This window comes from Erythrolamprus reginae, chromosome 4 (genome assembly GCF_031021105.1).
Source record: "Erythrolamprus reginae isolate rEryReg1 chromosome 4, rEryReg1.hap1, whole genome shotgun sequence".
In the NCBI taxonomy this organism is placed as follows: Eukaryota; Metazoa; Chordata; class Lepidosauria; order Squamata; family Dipsadidae; genus Erythrolamprus; species Erythrolamprus reginae.
The window spans coordinates 126358613-126375458 of NC_091953.1; the positions used below are offsets into that span (position 1 = coordinate 126358613).

Consider the following 16846-nt stretch of genomic DNA (forward strand, 5'->3'; position numbering starts at 1 on the left):
TCATTGTTTCGCCAAGATCGTGGTTTTTGCTCTTCAGGATTGTGTGTGTGTGGACTCTCTGGACTTTAGAATTGGACTCAATTTCCCAGTTATTGGGTGAGCAACTGGATTGCATTTAACGTGTGCCTTGTGTGTACCAGAAAATCCCTTTGACATTTAAAAAGGGAACTGTTTCTGTTTTTCTGTTTATAAAAACTTTTGGGTTTCCCTTTTATCGTGTGGTGTGTGTCTTCTTGGACTAATTACCCTGTAATTACGGGCGGTTGAGACACGGCAGAACATCTAACAAAATGAAAGAGAAAAGTCACTTTTTACACTTAAGCAAGAAAAACTAAAAACACAGGTACAGATTAGATGAAGTAGCAATAAATCTGTGACAGGGACCTTGAAATCCTTGTGGACAACCACTTAAATATGAGCCAGCAGTGTGTGGCAGCCATCCCAAAAAGCCAATGCAATCCTGCATTAACAAAAGGATAGAATCAAGATCACGTGAAGTGTTAATATCGCTTTATACAGCTTTACTAAGACCACACTTAGAATACTGCATCCAATTTTGGTCACCATGTTATAAAAAGATGTTGAGACTCTGGAAAAAGCGCAGAAAAGAGCAACAGAGATAAATAAGGGGCTGGAGGCTAAAACATATGAAGGGCAGTGGCAGGAATTGGGTATGTCTACTCTAATGAAAAGAAAGAGTAGGGTGACATGAGAGCAGTGTTCCAATGTTTGAGGGGCTGCCACAAAGACAAAGGGTTCAACCTATTTTCCAAAGCACCCAAAGGCAAAACAAGAAACAATGGATGGAAACTAATCAAGGAGGGATGTAAGCTAGATTGGAGAAGAAAGTTTTCTAACAATGAGAGCCATTGACTAGAGGAACAGCTTGCCTTCTGAAATTGTGGGTGCTCCATCACTGGAGATTTTTAAGAAAAGACTGGACAGTGTTGTGGTTAGCTCTGGCACAGCTCCTGCCCCAAGGACTCTGGATGTGGGGGAGACATCCACATGCTGCAGGCCTGTTTTTCTCCTGGTGGAATCTACTGATGAAGGCTCCTCTGACCAAGAAGACATGAGTGACAGGGAGGAGGAGAGTGTGACAGACAGCTCAGAAGGAGATCAATTATCTCGCTCCTCCTCGGATTCAGAACAAGAGTTAATGATACAGCCACGCATGCGGAGAGCGATGCATAGGCAGCAACAACTGAGAGATTATTATCAAAGAAAATGAGGCCACCTGTGGTTGGGTGGGGCTGTGGTAATTAGTGAGGATTATCTGATCATTGTGTTTTGGGACTGCTTTACTGACTTTGACCTTTTGTGTGCTGATTTTTCCCTGCTTTGAAACTAAACCAAAGCAAAGTGTGTTTCACTTTGTGAAAGAAGGAGGACTGTGAATTGCCTCACAGCTGCAAGCTAAGTATCACAGAACTGATAAGGTACTTGTACAAATTACCAGTTTGTTTGGAGACGAGTGTTCTTTGCTATACCAAAAGAGGGCTTGGTTTAAGTGAATTTTCATTATAAAGAACATTGTTTTGAATTTTCAAACGTGTGTGTGTCTGAAATTTGTACCTGTGAATTTTTTGGGAGGATTCTACCAGAGAGCCTGACAGAACAGACAGGCATATGTTTGGAATAGTATAGGGCCGTGATGGTGAACCTATGGCACGCGTGCCATGGGTGGCACACGGAGCCATATCTTAGGGCAAGTGAGGCATTGTCCTGTCAGCTCCAGCGTGAAATAGTGCCCTGGCCAACTGATTGTCGCCCTTCCAGAGAGTGGGGGAAGTCATTTTTGCCCCCCATAGGCTTCAGGAAAGCCTCTGGAGCCTGTGGATGGCAAAAAACAGGCCCAACGGGCCTACTGGAAGTTCAAAAAGAAACTTTTGATAGGTCCATTGGACTCGGTTTTTGCTGTCCACCGGCTTCGGAGGCTTCAGTGAGGTCTGTGCACATGCGCAGGGGAGTAGCGCAGGGGGGATTGCGCGCGCATATGAGAATGGGAGAACATTGCATTATTTATTTTATTTATTTATTATTTAGATTTGTATGCCGCCCCTCTCCGCAGACTCGGGGCGGCTCACAACAAAGTGAAAACAATTTACAACAAATCTAAATTACTTTTTAAAAATATTTTAAAAACCCCATTTTCTAAACACACATACATACAGACATACCATTCATAAATTGTATATGCCCAGGGGAGATGTCTCAGTTCCCCCATGCCTGACGACAAAGGTGGGTCTTAAGGAGCTTACGAAAGGCAAGGAGGGTAGGGGCAGTTCTAATCTCCGGGGGGAGTTGGTTCCAGAGGGCCGGGGCCGCCACAGAGAAGGCTCTTCCCCTGGGGCCCGCCAACCGACATTGTTTAGTTGATGGGACCCGGAGAAGGCCCACTCTGTGGGACCTAATCGGTCGCTGGGATTCGTGCGGGAGCAGGCAGTCTCGGAGATATTCTGGGTGCGGGCACGCAGCCTTTTGGTACCCGCGCAAAAAATCGCCATGCTTGAGCTGAGGGTTGGACTAGAAGACCTCCAAGTTCCCTTTCAACTCTGTTATTCTGGGCCTATCTGGTTACCCTGATGGCTTATGCAAAGTGATAACCTGGGAGTACAGGAGTCAGTGGTAAAAGATATAATTTAAAGAATGAAATGGAAGAAAAACAGGTCGTTCGTATGTCTGTAAAGTAACAGAAAGGTGGAACACAAAACACATCTGAATGAAGGTGGATTGGTCTTCTGTGGCCAGCCAATAAATGCATGGGGAGAAATGAATGTGAATGGTGAATTTAAAAAAATGTATGCCAGAAAATATAATCTGGGTGGTGATAAGATAATACATCCACGAATAAATCAGGTTGATGACTGGTAGTGTGTACTTAGAAGAACGTCTGTTGGTTTTCAATCTTTGGCTGATGCATAACTCTATTTATGCAGACATGTTGCAAGCTAAAAAGTGAGACAGATTGGACTGTTTATGATGAAAGGCTGAGATAATTTGTGAAAGGCCGAGGACAAGGATGTGAGTGCGAGACAGACAACCATTCCTTACCGTCAAGCTTAATTTATCAGCCCCTATTATTTATAATGCACCTGCTGAATTATTAATTTGAACGAAGGATTTAAACTAAGGTACCAATTTTTGCAATCAATATTTTCTTACATTAACCAGTCATGGTAGTGACATTTGAAAAAAACCCAATAACATGCATACTGGCGTTTAACTCATAGAGTTGAAACATCAAGAATTCTAGTTGAGGAATTGGGAATGAGAACTGAGAATTTGGGATGGAAAAATAGTTTGTGAAATGCTCAGGATGGCTTCACTTGGCTTTCTGCTACAGTGGAAGACTCCCACTAGCCAGGATAGCTGTGGAAAGCGTGGGAAATTACCACGGATGGCCCTGAATTCTCACCGATGCAAAGGAGAGAGAAAGAGGAATCATCATACCAAAGGACCTACTATATAGTGTTCCCTTGCTTTTCACGGGGGATGTGTTCCGAGACCGCCTGCGAAAGTCGAATTTCCGCGAACTAGAGATGCGGAAGTAAATATACTATTTTTGGCTATGAACAGTATCACAAACCTTCCCTTAACACTTTAAACCCCTAAATTGCAATTTTACATTCCCTTAGCAACCATTTAGATTATTACTCACCATGTTTATTTATTAAAGTTTATTAAAAAAAATATTTATTAAAAGCAGACAATATTAAAGTTTATTAAAAAAAATATTTATTAAAAGCAGACAAACGTTTGGCGATGACATATGACTTCATCGGGTGGGAAAAACCGTGGTCTAGGGAAAAAACCTGTGAAGTATTTTTTAAATTAATATTTTTGAAAGACCGTGGTATAGACTTTTCGCGAAGTTTGAACCCGCGAAAATTGAGGGAACACTGTATATCTGATTCAAAAATACAATCTGCCTAAAACTCCTTCTGTGGAGTAGGAACGTCTGAAGGAGGCAGTTTCACTGCTGCATTTTGCACAGATTTTTGCAAGTTGTAGCAAAACCAGGAGGCGAGGAAATGCATGAAATATCTCACCGATCCTGCTCCCAATTTTAAGAGATCAGCAGAATGTTTGCTGGGCATGTTTTATTTATCCAATTCAGCTTTAGGTTCCCAGGATTCTTCCCAAAAGGCAGCAGGATTAGCTTTCACTGCCAACAACTTTATATAAATGAATCGTTGTAGTATTTTTTTTTGTAGACTAGACAATCCAGTGCCCAGATCTTCCTAGCAATTAGCAGAAGTCAGCATGGCTAAGTATTAGTCAGGCTAATCTTATCTCCTCTGTTGATCAGCCACCTTCCTTAATAGGTCCTTAATGCTGCAGACAAACTACATTATGTCTTCAGCAAAGCATTTGACAAAGTGCCCTATGACATGCTTATTAGCAAGCCAATTAAGTGTGGGTTGGAGGTGTGATAGCGCACACACACAACTGGCTTAAAAACTGTGCTCGTCCAGGGCTCCTCGTGAAACCAGAGAAGGGACATCAAGGTGGCCACAAAACGCACCTATGGCCTACTCGCTCTTCCACATTTTTTTTTAAAAAAAACAATATCCTGGATGAAGAGGTGGAAAAAAGAATTATGAGATTTTGAAGGAGGGAAAAACACCAAATGAGGTAAGAGAAACGGGTTGAAATTAACAGAATAATATTTTATTTCTGTATTAAATTGTCTGCAGCATTCCTTTGGCTCTCAATCTAACAACCACATCTTTAATTTTGATTGAGCAGGGAGATACGGCTTTGGGACTGATGAATTATTGAGGTAGGTGTGGCAGAATGTGGAACACAACTTCAGGTGTGCATGACAACATGTTTCATGCACTACTGCTGAACTACCATCTGGAAATGTAGTTTTTTTTCTTATTTATTTGCTTGTTTGTTTGATTTGATTTGTAGGCCGTCCAACTCCTTACCGACTCTGGGCGGATAACAACAATATAAAAAGAGCAATATAAAAAGGAAGGAAACAACTTTAAGAACCCTTAATAGAATAGAATAGAATAGAATAGAATAGAATTTTTATTGGCCAAGTGTGATTGGTGCATATGCTTGGTGCATATGCTCTCAGCGTACATAAAATAAAATATACATTTGTCAAGAATCATGTGGTACGACACTTAATGATTGTCATAGGGGTCAAATAAGCAATGAAGAAGCAATATTAATAAAAAATTTAGGATATAAGCAACAAGTTACAGTCATACAGTCAACATGGGAGGAAATGGGTGATAGGAATGATGAGAAAAACTAGTAGAATAGAAGTGCAGATTTAGTAGAAAGTCTGACAGTGTTGAGGGAATTATTTGTTTAGTACAGTGATGGCGTTCGGAAAAAAACTGTAATTGGGTTAGTTTTCCATTGGTGGAGACAAAACCACAAAGGGGAGAAAGAAAAGAACGTTGCTATATAGGAATTCAAATCAGATATACTTTCCACCAAATGTATAAAATTATTTATACAGTGATCCCCCGATCATTGCGAGGGTTCCGTTCCAGGACCCCCCGCAATGATCGGTTTTTTGCAAAGTAGCGCTGCGGAAGTAAAAACACCATCTGCGCATGCGCAGATGGTGTTTTTACTTCCGCAGCGCTAGCGAGGAGCCAAAGATTGGGGTTCCTGGGAAGGGGACTCAGCTGGGAAGCGGCGCTGGGGTTTCCCCACCGCCCACGCAAACTCCTCGCTGCCGCTCGCCCGCCCTTCGTCCGCCCACGCTGCTCGCTCGCGCCGCTTCCCAGCTGAGTCCTGAAGCCAATTCGCTTCAGGACTCAGCTGGGAAGCGGCGAGAATGAACGGCGTGGGCGGGCGAGCGGCGGGGCGCGCGGGCAGGCAGGCGGAGGACAAGCCGTTCGCCCACGCCGCTCACTCGCGCCGCTTCCCAGCTGAGTCCTGAAGCTAATTCGCTTCAGGACTCAGCTGGGAAGCGGCGAGAATGAACGGCGTGGGCGAGCGGCGCGCGCAGGCAGGCAGCGGACAAGCCGTTCGCCCACGGCGCTCGCTCGCGCCGCTTCCCAGCTGAGTCCTGAAGCCAATTCGCTTCAGGACTCAGCTGGGAAGCGGCGAGAATGAATGGCGTGCGCGGGGCGAAGGGCGGGCGAGCGGCAGCGAGGAGTTTGCGTGGGCGGTGGGGAAACTCCTCGCTGATGCCCGCCGATCACCCTCCCGCCAGCAAGAGGGGGAAGACCCAGGGAAGCCGCCCAGCAGCTGATCTGCCCGGCGCCATCTACGCATGCGTGCCCATAGAAAAAAGGGCGCGCATGCGCAGATGGTGTTTTTACTTCCGGGTTCAAAAATCGCCATATAGCTGTTTCGCAATGATCGGGAACGCAATACCCGGGGGATCACTGTATTTCATTATTTCTGGCAGCCTAAAAATATCAAAGAATAAAAGGAGCGATAAATATTTCTGGCTGAGAATTTTGCTGAAAATGGTCTCAATATGGGTGGCATTGGGTGATAGTCTCGCTACTTTCTCTTAATTTCTCTTACGTACCTACTCTGTCCTTGTCTTTTTTCCAACTGCTTTCTGCCAAAGCCACAACTTGCTAAACGAAGATGGCTTCGAAAGACAAAATGTAGATCTGCAACTTTGGGTTCTTGCCTTTTTGAAGTTTTAATTCAAAGGGCACAGATATTGAGTTCGCCTGTTTTTAAGTGTCGAGATAACTTGACTTTGGATGGTCAAGGAAAAGGGGGGACATGATCGAAACATTTAAATATGTTAAAGGGTTAAATAAGGTCCAGGAGGGAAGTGTTTTTAATAGGAAAGTCAACACAAGAACAAGGGGGCAAAATCTGAAGTTAGTTGGGGGAAAGATCAAAAGCAACATGAGAAAATATTATTTTACTGAAAGAGTAATAGAACCTTGGAACAAACTTCCAGCAGACGTGGTTGATCAATCCACAGTAACTGAATTTAAACATGCCTGGGATAAACATATATCCATCCTAAGATAAAATACAGGAAATAGTATAAGGGCAGACTAGATGGACCATGAGGTCTTTTTCTGCCGTCAGACTTCTATGTTTCTATGGTCAGGACTCAGCTTGATTTCAAGAAAATGGGCCTACTCTCCCTCCCTCGTTAAAACTCCTCAAATTCCCTTGCATTTTTATTTTGGGGGGTGGAGGGAAATTGGTATGGAAGCTGAGATCACCTTTACCTTTGCTTCAACCGTCTCTTGGCTGTTGTAGGGACATTGGCACCGTATCCATAGGAAAACAGAACTCTTTCTGCCTCCTCCTCATTCTCAACTAGAAAAATACAAAACAGGCCATCAGAAAACCACTTTTAAGAAGAGCAACACCAACATCTATAGATAACATGACAGGGCGTTGTAGATCAATAGGACTTCGTTTCAAGTCAGTGGAACTGGTGATCAATTTGCTTGATTTTAATTTTGTTTTGGACACGAGACTCTAAACCAGTGATGGCGAACCTTTTTTTCCATGGGTGCCAAAAGTGCATGCGTGCATGCTATCGCACATGTGTGAGTGCCCACACCCATAATTCAATGTCTGGGGAGGGTGAAAACGACCTCCTTCTTCCCTGGAGGCCCTCTAAATGTTAGAAATGGCCCATTTCCCAACTTCTGGTGGCCCCAGTAAGCCCAAATTTTGGTGGGTCCGGTAGATCCTATCTATCTATCTATCTATCTATCTATCTATCTATCTATCTATCTATCTATCTATCTATCTATCTATCTATCTATCTATCTATCTATCTATCATCTATGTATTTATTTATTTATTTATTTATTTACTTTCTTTCTTTCTTTCTTTCTTTCTTTCATTCATTCATTCATTCATTCATTCATTCATTCATTCATTTATTTGATTTGTATGCTGCCCCTCTCCGTAGACTCGGGGCAGCTCACAACACACAAAGAATACATAATAAAACCATTTGATCCAATTAATAGTAGTTAAAAGACTTTAAAAAATCCTAAAAATTAAAACATTTGATTATCATTCACTCAATCAATAATTTATTCTAAACACATTCGCTGGTCACGGTGGGGGAAAGATCTAATGACCTCAGGCCTGGCGGCAAAAATGAGTCTTCAAACTTTTTCGCAAAGCAAGAAGGGTGGGGGCGGTGCAAATCTCTGGGGGGAGCTGGTTCCAAAGGCCCCCGAGAGAGAAGGCTCTTCCCCTAGGCCCCACTAGCTGACATTGTCTGGTTGAAGGGACCCTGAGAAGGCCAACTCTGTGGGAACTCACCGGGCGCTGGGATTCGTGCGGCATAAGGTGGTCTCAGAGATAATCTGGTCCTATGCCATGTAGGGCTTTATAGATAATAACACTTTGAATTGTGTCCGGAAATCAATCGGCAGACAGTGCAGTCCGCGGAGTGATCTTGAGATATGGGCATGCCTTGGAAGGCCCAATACCGCTTGTGTGGCTGCATTTTGGACGATTTGAAGTTTCCGAACACTTTTCAAAGTTAGCCCCATGTAGAGAGCATTGCAGTAGTCGAACCTCGAGGTGATGAGAGCATGAGTGACCGTGAGCAAAAACTCCAAATAGGGCCGCAACTGATGCACCAGGCGAACCTGGGCAAACGCCCCCCTTGCTACAGCTGAAAGATGGTGTTCTAAGGTCAGCTGTGAATCGAAGAGGACGGCCAAGATGCGGACCCTCTTTGAGGGGGGCAGTAATTCCTCCCCCCCAAGGGTAATGGACAGACAGATGGAAATGTCCTTGGGAGGCAGAACCCACAGCCATTCCGTCTTGTCTGGATTGAGCTTGAGCCTGGTGGCACCCATCCAGACCCTGACAGCCTCCAGACACTGGCACATCACATCACTTTTCACCCTCTCCAGGCTCTAAAGGCTTCCTTGGAGCCTGGAGAGGGCAAAAATGCCCTCTCCCATTCCCTCGGAGGCCCTCTGTAAGCCAAAAATCAACTGGCCAGCAAGCACATGCATGTTGGAGTTGAGCTAGGACAATGGCTTGTGTGCCACCAGATATGGCTCCGCGAGCCACCTGTGCCACCCATGCCATAGTTTTGCCATCACTGCTTTAAACAGGGGCTAAAAAGTGCAGTTAAAGAGGATCAAGCGATCAAAACAGGAAAAGGAAGTTAGCAAAAGGAGGAAGAACCAATGCAACATTAACTCAAACTTCAGCATTGGCAGCCTATTAATTCACAATCAGTGGGAAGACACGGCAGTGTGACTGATTGTTCTCTCTTTATCGCTTAATTATTTCCTTGGGGCATTTTTATAACCCATCCATCATCCATCCTTCATGGATTTCAGGATTGTTAAGATATTCATGACTGGGAGAGCCAATGGCAACAAGGGCAGCCAATGAATAGGCATAGCAACTTAGCCAGCCAATGGGAGCTAACCACTTCTGAGTCTGTGCAGAGAATCAAAACTAACAGTTTAAGCTTAAGGCTGGGCGTGGCTCAGCCCACTCTGCACTCTGAACTCTGCTGAAATGAAGCTAACTGTTCTCTGCTGTCTGCAACTCCTTGAAGAAGAACTCAAGAACCAAGACAACTAGACACAAGAATAGTTTTTTCCCGAATGCCATCACTCTGCTAAACAAATAATTCCTTCAACATTGTCAAACTATTTAATAAGTCTGCACTACTATTACTATTAGTTTTTTCCCATCATTCCTATCACCCATTTCCTCCCACTTATGACTGTAACTTGTTGCTTGTATCCTTAAGAATTTTATTAATATTGTTTCCTGGTTGCTTATTTGACCCCTATGATAATCATTAAGTGTTATGTCTCGTGATTCTTGACAAATGTATCTTTTATTTTATGTACACTGAGAGTGTATGCACCAAAGACAAATTCCTTGTGTGTGCAATCACACTTGGCCAATAAAGAATTCTATTCTATTCTATTCTATTGTCTGCTAATGATATTGTAAATTCCTCTCTTTCTATAAAGAAGTTAATGAATCAGTCATCTGTGTGCTTCTGTAAACTCATTTTTCGGCATCCAACTTTAATAAAGCTGGCTTGGAATAAGCGAGAAAAGGCATAAAATCTAAGTTCCTCCTTGCCCACTTCCTTTTACACTGACTTCCCTTGGCCTGGTTCATCTTCCTTAGGAATCATTCAAACTCACATTCTGACTTTGGTGCAAGCAAACTGACACGCGGAGCAGTCACACAAGGACTTCCATGCTAGTGGAAAAGAGAAAAATAATAATGTTGTGCCTCTTCCTCTTCCCTTATTGACTTAGGAACCCACACGCACACCCATGGAGACAGACGTATGTATATACATACAAACAATCCTAACCACAAACTCGTTATGTGACCCAGAGGGCTAAGGGCAGGCTGGGAAAGGATCTAACTCTTTTTGTTCTTTCAGGATGGAGCGATGGTTTAGGTGCCACGCAGGTCTCAATTACTTCTTCTTTGGCAGCAGCCTCTTTCTTTGAAATGCAGTAACTTCCTGGAGCCTACGACTAGTAAAGTGGGTTCGTCAAAGGTAGTGAGCATGAGAGAAATCTGGCTCTCCCCCACTATTATTTATTTATTGATTGATTGATTGATTGATTGATTGATTGATTGATTGATTCATTCATTTATTGGATTTGTATGCCGCCCCTCTCCGAAGACTCGGGGCGGCTAACAACAGTAATAAAACAATGTACAATAATAATCCAATAAATACTAAAAATGATTTAAAAACCCATTAATATAAAAAACCAAACATACATACAGACATACCACACATGAAATTGTAAAGGCCCAGGGGGAAAGAGCATCTCAGTTCCCCCATGCCTGGCGGCAGAGGTGGGTTTTAAGGAGCTTACGAAAGGCAAGGAGGGTGGGGGCAATTCTAATCTCTGGCGGGAGTTGGTTCCAGAGGGCCGGGGCCGCCACAGAGAAGGCTCTTCCCCTGGGTCCTGCCAAGCGGCATTGTTTAGTTGACGGGACCCGGAGAAGACCCACTCTGTGGGACCTAACCGGTCGCTGGGATTCGTGCAGCAGAAGGCTATATTTATTTATTAAGTTTCTTGACGACCTATCTTACCACAGGGTAACTCTGAGTGGCTTCATAAGAACAGAACAGAATAACAGAGTTGGAAAGGGACCTTGAAGGTCTTCTGGTCCAATTCCCTGCTTATACAGGAGATCCTAGATCAGGGGCGTCAAACTTGATTTCAATGAAGGCTACATTAAGGTTGTGTTTGACCTCAGGAGGCTGGGGTGGGTGTGGCCAACTTGGTATCACTCTTGTCGAGGGCGCTATTGCCTCCTGAGAGCTCCACCATGAAAAGCAGGCTCCCGACCTCTTGTTTTTGGCTGCAACGGCCTCCTGCAATCCTCTGCCAATGAAAATGGAGCTCAGGAGGGCCACCCACAGCCCTTCCGAGCTCTGTTTTCACCGGCAGACGCACCACAGGCTGGTCCTTCACTGTTTCCAGGGCAGCCCCGCGGGTCAGTTCTAAGCACCCTGTGAGGTGGCCCCGACCCCCAGGCTTTCAGTTTGACACCCCTTTCCTAGATCATTTTACAGAAGTGCTGTCCATTTTCTTCTTAAAAGCCTCCATTGATGGGGCAACCACAACTTTTGAAGGCAAGTCATTTCACTGGGTTGATTGTTCTCATTGTCAGAAAATCTCTCCTTGGTTCTGGCTTCTCTCCTTGATTAGTTTCAATCCATTTTATTTTTGTCCTGCCTTCAGGTGCTTTGGAAAATAGATTGATGCCCCATCTTTTCTTTGTAGCAGCCCATGAACTATTGAAGCACTGCTATCCTATTCTATCCCCTAATCCAGTGTTTCCAAACCTTGGCAACTTGAAGATATCTGGACTTCAACTCCCAGAATTCCCCAGCCAGCATTATGACCTATATAGCCTTCATGGCATTGGACCAGAATATCTCCAGGACCGCCTTCTGCCGCACGAATCCCAGTGACCAGTTAGGTCCCACAGAGTTGGCCTTCTCCAGATCCTGTCGACGAAACAATGTCGTTTGGCGGGTCCCAGGGGAGGAGCCTTCTCTGTGGCGGCCCCGACTCTCTGGAACCAGCTCCCCACGGAGATTAGAACTGCCCCCACCCTCCTTGCCTTTCGTAAACTCCTTAAAACCCACCTTTGCTGCCAGGCATGGGGGAATTGAGATATCTCCCCTGGGCCTATACAATTTATGTATGGTATGTTTGTGTGTATGTCTGCTTAATAACGGGTTTTTAAAAATGTTTTTAAATTATTAGATTTGTCATGAATTGTTTTATTGCTGTTGTGAGCCGACCCGAGTCTACAGAGAGGGGCGGCATACAAATCTAATAAATAAATAAATAAATAAATAAATAAAATGAAGTTGAAGTCCAAATATCTTCAAGTTGCCAAGGTTGGGAAACACTGCCCTAATCCTTCTTTTAACCAGAGCAGGTATACCGAATTTCTGCAACCCTTCTTCAAATGTTTTACATGTTTTCCTTTTGTGTGTTTTATATGTTTTCATGTAAAGTGTGAACTCCCAAGAAGGATCTAGGACCAGAGCAAAAGCTAATGGAATCGGTCCTGATTCAGAGGCACATCGGAAGGAGAGGGTGACTTTGTTTCTCACCCTACAGGTAAGAAGTCAAAAGCCAATACAGTGTTCCCTCGATTTCCGCGGAGGATGCGTTCCGAGACTGCCCATGAAAGTCGAATTTCCGCGAAGTAGAGATGCAGTGATCCCTCGATTTGCGCGTTCTCGATTAGCGCGAAACGCTGCAACGCGGTTTTTCAAAAAATATTAATTAAAAAAATAAAATATTAAAAAATAAAAAATAAGTCCACGCTAGTTCTCTCTCTCTTTCTCTCCCTGTTGCCGGCGTGGTATATGAGAGAGAAAGAGAGAGGCAGAGGTCGGGCGCATTACCGGGAGGTGGAGGCGGCGTGGGGACGCTGGGTGCCGGGGACTCCGAGGAGGGGGTGGACGTCTGTTCCCTGAATGGAGACCGCCGGCCGCTCAATCGGGCCGGCAGGGAACAGAATGGAGCCTTCCGCGGCGGGGCTGGTAAGGGGGGGAGCCGAGGGGGGAGCCGAGCCCAGCCCCGTGGCATTCGCTTTCCTCCCGCCGGCAGCCGACTGATCGTGGGCTCCTTCGCAACCTCGGAGAGCTTCCTGGTTTTCGTGAGCTTTCATGCCCTGGAAGCTCTCCGAGGTTGCGAAGGAGCCCACGATCAGTCTCGGCTGCGGGTGGGAGGAAGGCGAATCCCCCGTGGGCTCCGTTACATCTTCCGCTGCCAGCCAGGCCATGCTGGCGGCAGCGGAACAATCGCTGGCTGTCAACTTTTCTTTTTAAAACTGGGCAGGAGCTGACTTGCCTCCCCAGTGCTAAAAAGAAAAGTTGACAGCCAGCGCTGCGAAACCGCCGAAACCGGAAGGGGCGAGGTGGGGGAGAACGGGAGGCTCAGCATTCCGTCAGTCGCAGCGCTGGCTGTCAACTTTTCTTTTTAGCACTGGGGAGGCAAGTCAGCTCCTGCCCAGTTTTAAAAAGAAAAGTTGACAGCCAGCGCTGCGGCTGACGGAATGCTGAGCCTCCCGTTCTCCCCCACCTCGCCCCTTCCGGTTTCGGCGTTCGGCAACGGAGTCCGGCGCTGGGGCCATGCGGGGCCGCTCATCCAGTGGGGCGTGGACTGGCAAGCGGCAAGTGATCTGGCGGGAAGACCAAGGGAAGGTTCCTTCAGCCGCCCAACACCTGATCCGCTCCGCAGCGCGGCAGCAGCGAGGAGCCGAAGATGGGGTTTCCCCTTTGCCTTTACCCCATCTTCGGCTCCTTGCTGCTTCCGCGCTGCGGAGCAGATCAGCTGTTGGGCGGCTGAAGGAATCTTCCCTTGGTCTTCCCCGCCGCCCACACGCAAACTCCACCATCTGCGCATGTGCGGCCATGAAAAAAATGGCGCACATGCGCAGATGGTGGTTTTACTTCCGCATCCAGTATAACGCGGAAATCGGTTAGCGCGGGAGGTCTTGGAACGTAACCCCCGCGCTAACCGAGAGATCACTGTACACCATTTTGGGCAATTGGACAGTATCACAAGCCATCCCTTAACACTTTAAACCCCTGAATTACCATTTCCCATTCCCTTAACAGCCATTTACTCACCATTATTACTGGTACTCACCATTGAATAAGACACTTAGTGATCCTGATATTTATACACATAATTATTTATTAACACTAATTATTTTTTTTTGTTATTTATTTGCAAAAATTATTAGTTTGGTGATGACATATGATGTCATTGGGTGGGAAAAACCGTGGTATAGGAAAAAAACCGCAAAGTATTTTTTAATTAATATTTTTTGAAAAACCGTGGTATAGGCTATCCGCGAAGTTTGAACTCGCGAAAATCGAGGGAACACTGTATATAGATATAGATACATGGGAAAAATTTTGGATCTCAAATTGGAAAATGACAAAATCGGTGTCCTTAAAAGAAAATCAAATTAAAATGTTTTATAGGTGGCACCTTCCACCAAATAGGATAGCAAAAATGTTTCCAAAGACTTTCCCATTATGTTGGAAATGCAAGAAGGAAATAGGGTCTTACTACCATCAATGGTGGATGTGTAGTAAAGTTAAGCTTTACTGGAAAATGATAGAAAGAATAATAAAAGAAATAGTAAAAGAGGAGATAGAAATAACTCCGGAATTTTATTTACTGGGAATAACAAATCAGAAATATAAGAAAGAAATTTTGTACTTAGTTATCCACATTTTGACAGCGGCCAGGACAATATATGCACAAAATTGGAAAGGGGAAAATATTCCCAAAGAAGAGGAAGTTGTTAAAAAAATATTAGACTGCGCTGAAATGGATATGATGACAAGACGGTTAAAAGATCAAGAAGAAACAGAATTCTATGAGATATGGAACAAAGTGTATATATGGATAAACAAGAAGAAATGAATAAAAAGCTAAGACAAACAAATAAACAAATAAGAGAATTGTATTAGTAGAGATATGATTTAAGTGTTATATTAGAATTAGTAGGGATAAGATTCTAGAATTACCGTATGTTAATTATAAAACAGAGTCGACTGACAACGAGTCAGTCGAGGTGACTGGGGCACGTACTTGTCCACCTGTCTGGGGAGAGTTTGATCTGGTGACACCTGATGAAGTGGACAAGGCCATTGGAGCTGTGAGTTCCGCCACCTGCTTACTGGATCCGTGTCCCTCCTGGTTGGTCTCGGCCAGCAGGGAGGTGACACGGAGCTGGGCCCAGGAGATTACCAACGCTTCCTTGGGGAGGGGAGTTTTTCCATCACTCTATAAAGAAGCGCTTGTGCGCCCCCTCCTCAAGAAGCCCTCCCTGGACCCAGCCGTACTTAACAACTATCGTCCAGTCTCCAACCTTCCCTTTATGGGGAAGGTTGTCGAGAAGGTGGTGGCACTCCAGCTCCAGCGGTCCTTGGAAGAAGCTGATTATCTAGGTCCCCAGCAGTCGGGTTTCAGGCCCGGTTACAGCACGGAAACCGCTTTGGTCGCGTTGATGGATGATCTCTGGCGGGCCCGGGACAGGGGTTTATCCTCTGTCCTGGTGCTCCTCGATCTCTCAGCGGCTTTCGATACCATCGACCATGGTATCCTTCTGCACCGGTTGGAGGGGCTGGGGGTGGGAGGCACTGTGCTCCAGTGGTTCTCCTCCTACCTCTCTGGCCGGTCGCAGTCGGTGTTAGTGGGGGGTCAGAGGTCGGCTCCGAGGTCTCTCCCTTGTGGGGTGCCTCAGGGGTCGGTCCTCTCCCCCTTGCTATTTAACATCTACATGAAACCGCTGGGTGAGATCATCCAAGGACATGGGGTGAGGTATCATCAATATGCCGATGATACCCAGCTTTACATCTCCACCCCATGCCCAGTCAACGAAGCGGTGGAAGTGATGTGCCGGTGCCTGGAGGCTGTTGGGGCCTGGATGGGTGTCAACAGACTCAAACTCAACCCGGATAAGACGGAGTGGCTGTGGGTTCTGCCTCCCAAGGACAATCCCATCTGTCCGTCCATCACCCTGGGGGGGGAATTATTGACCCCCTCAGAGAGGGTCCGCAACTTGGGCGTCCTCCTCGATCCACAGCTCACATTAGAAAACCATCTCTCAGCTGTGGCGAGGGGGGCGTTTGCCCAGGTTCGCCTGGTGCACCAGTTGCGGCCCTATCTGGACCGGGACTCATTGCTCACAGTCACTCATGCCCTCATCACCTCGAGGTTCGACTACTGTAATGCTCTCTACATGGGGCTACCTTTGAAAAGTGTTCGGAAACTTCAGATCGTGCAGAATGCAGCTGTGAGAGCAGTCATGGGCTTACCCAGGTATGCCCATGTTTCACCATCACTCCGCAGTCTGCATTGGCTGCCGATCAATTTCCGGTCACAATTCAAAGTGTTGGTTATGACCTTTAAAGCCCTTCATGGCACTGGACCAGAATATCTCCGAGACCGCCTACTGCCGCACGAATCCCAGCGACCAATTAGGTCCCACAGAGTGGGCCTTCTCCGGGTCCCGTCAACTAAACAATGTCGGTTGGCGGGCCCCAGGGGAAGAGCCTTCTCTGTGGCGGCACCGACTCTCTGGAACCAACTCCCCCCAGAGATTAGAACTGCCCCTACTCTCCCTGCCTTCCGTAAACTCCTTAAAACCCACCTCTGCCGTCAGGCATGGGGGAACTGAAACACCTCCCCCGGGCATGTTTAATTTATGCATGGTATGTTTGTGTGTGCGTCTGTTAGTTTATGGGGTTCTTTTAAAGCATTTCCTGTAAGATAAAATACAGGAAATAGTAAAAGGGCAGACTAGATGGACCTTGGGATCTTTTTCTGCCGTCAGTCTTCTATGTTTCTATGTTTCT

At 45.7% G+C, this 16846-nt stretch overlaps 1 protein-coding gene across 1 annotated transcript in view; it reads right to left on the reverse strand.

Moving 5' to 3' along the window:
• The window catches only part of PIBF1 (progesterone immunomodulatory binding factor 1), a 152403-nt gene that overhangs the window by 39831 nt on the left and 95726 nt on the right, over positions 1 to 16846 (reverse strand). The window contains exon 13 of the mRNA XM_070751362.1: positions 7185 to 7275. Within this exon, the coding sequence (XP_070607463.1) occupies positions 7185 to 7275 (91 nt within the window). The remainder of the gene's footprint in view (positions 1 to 7184; positions 7276 to 16846) is intronic.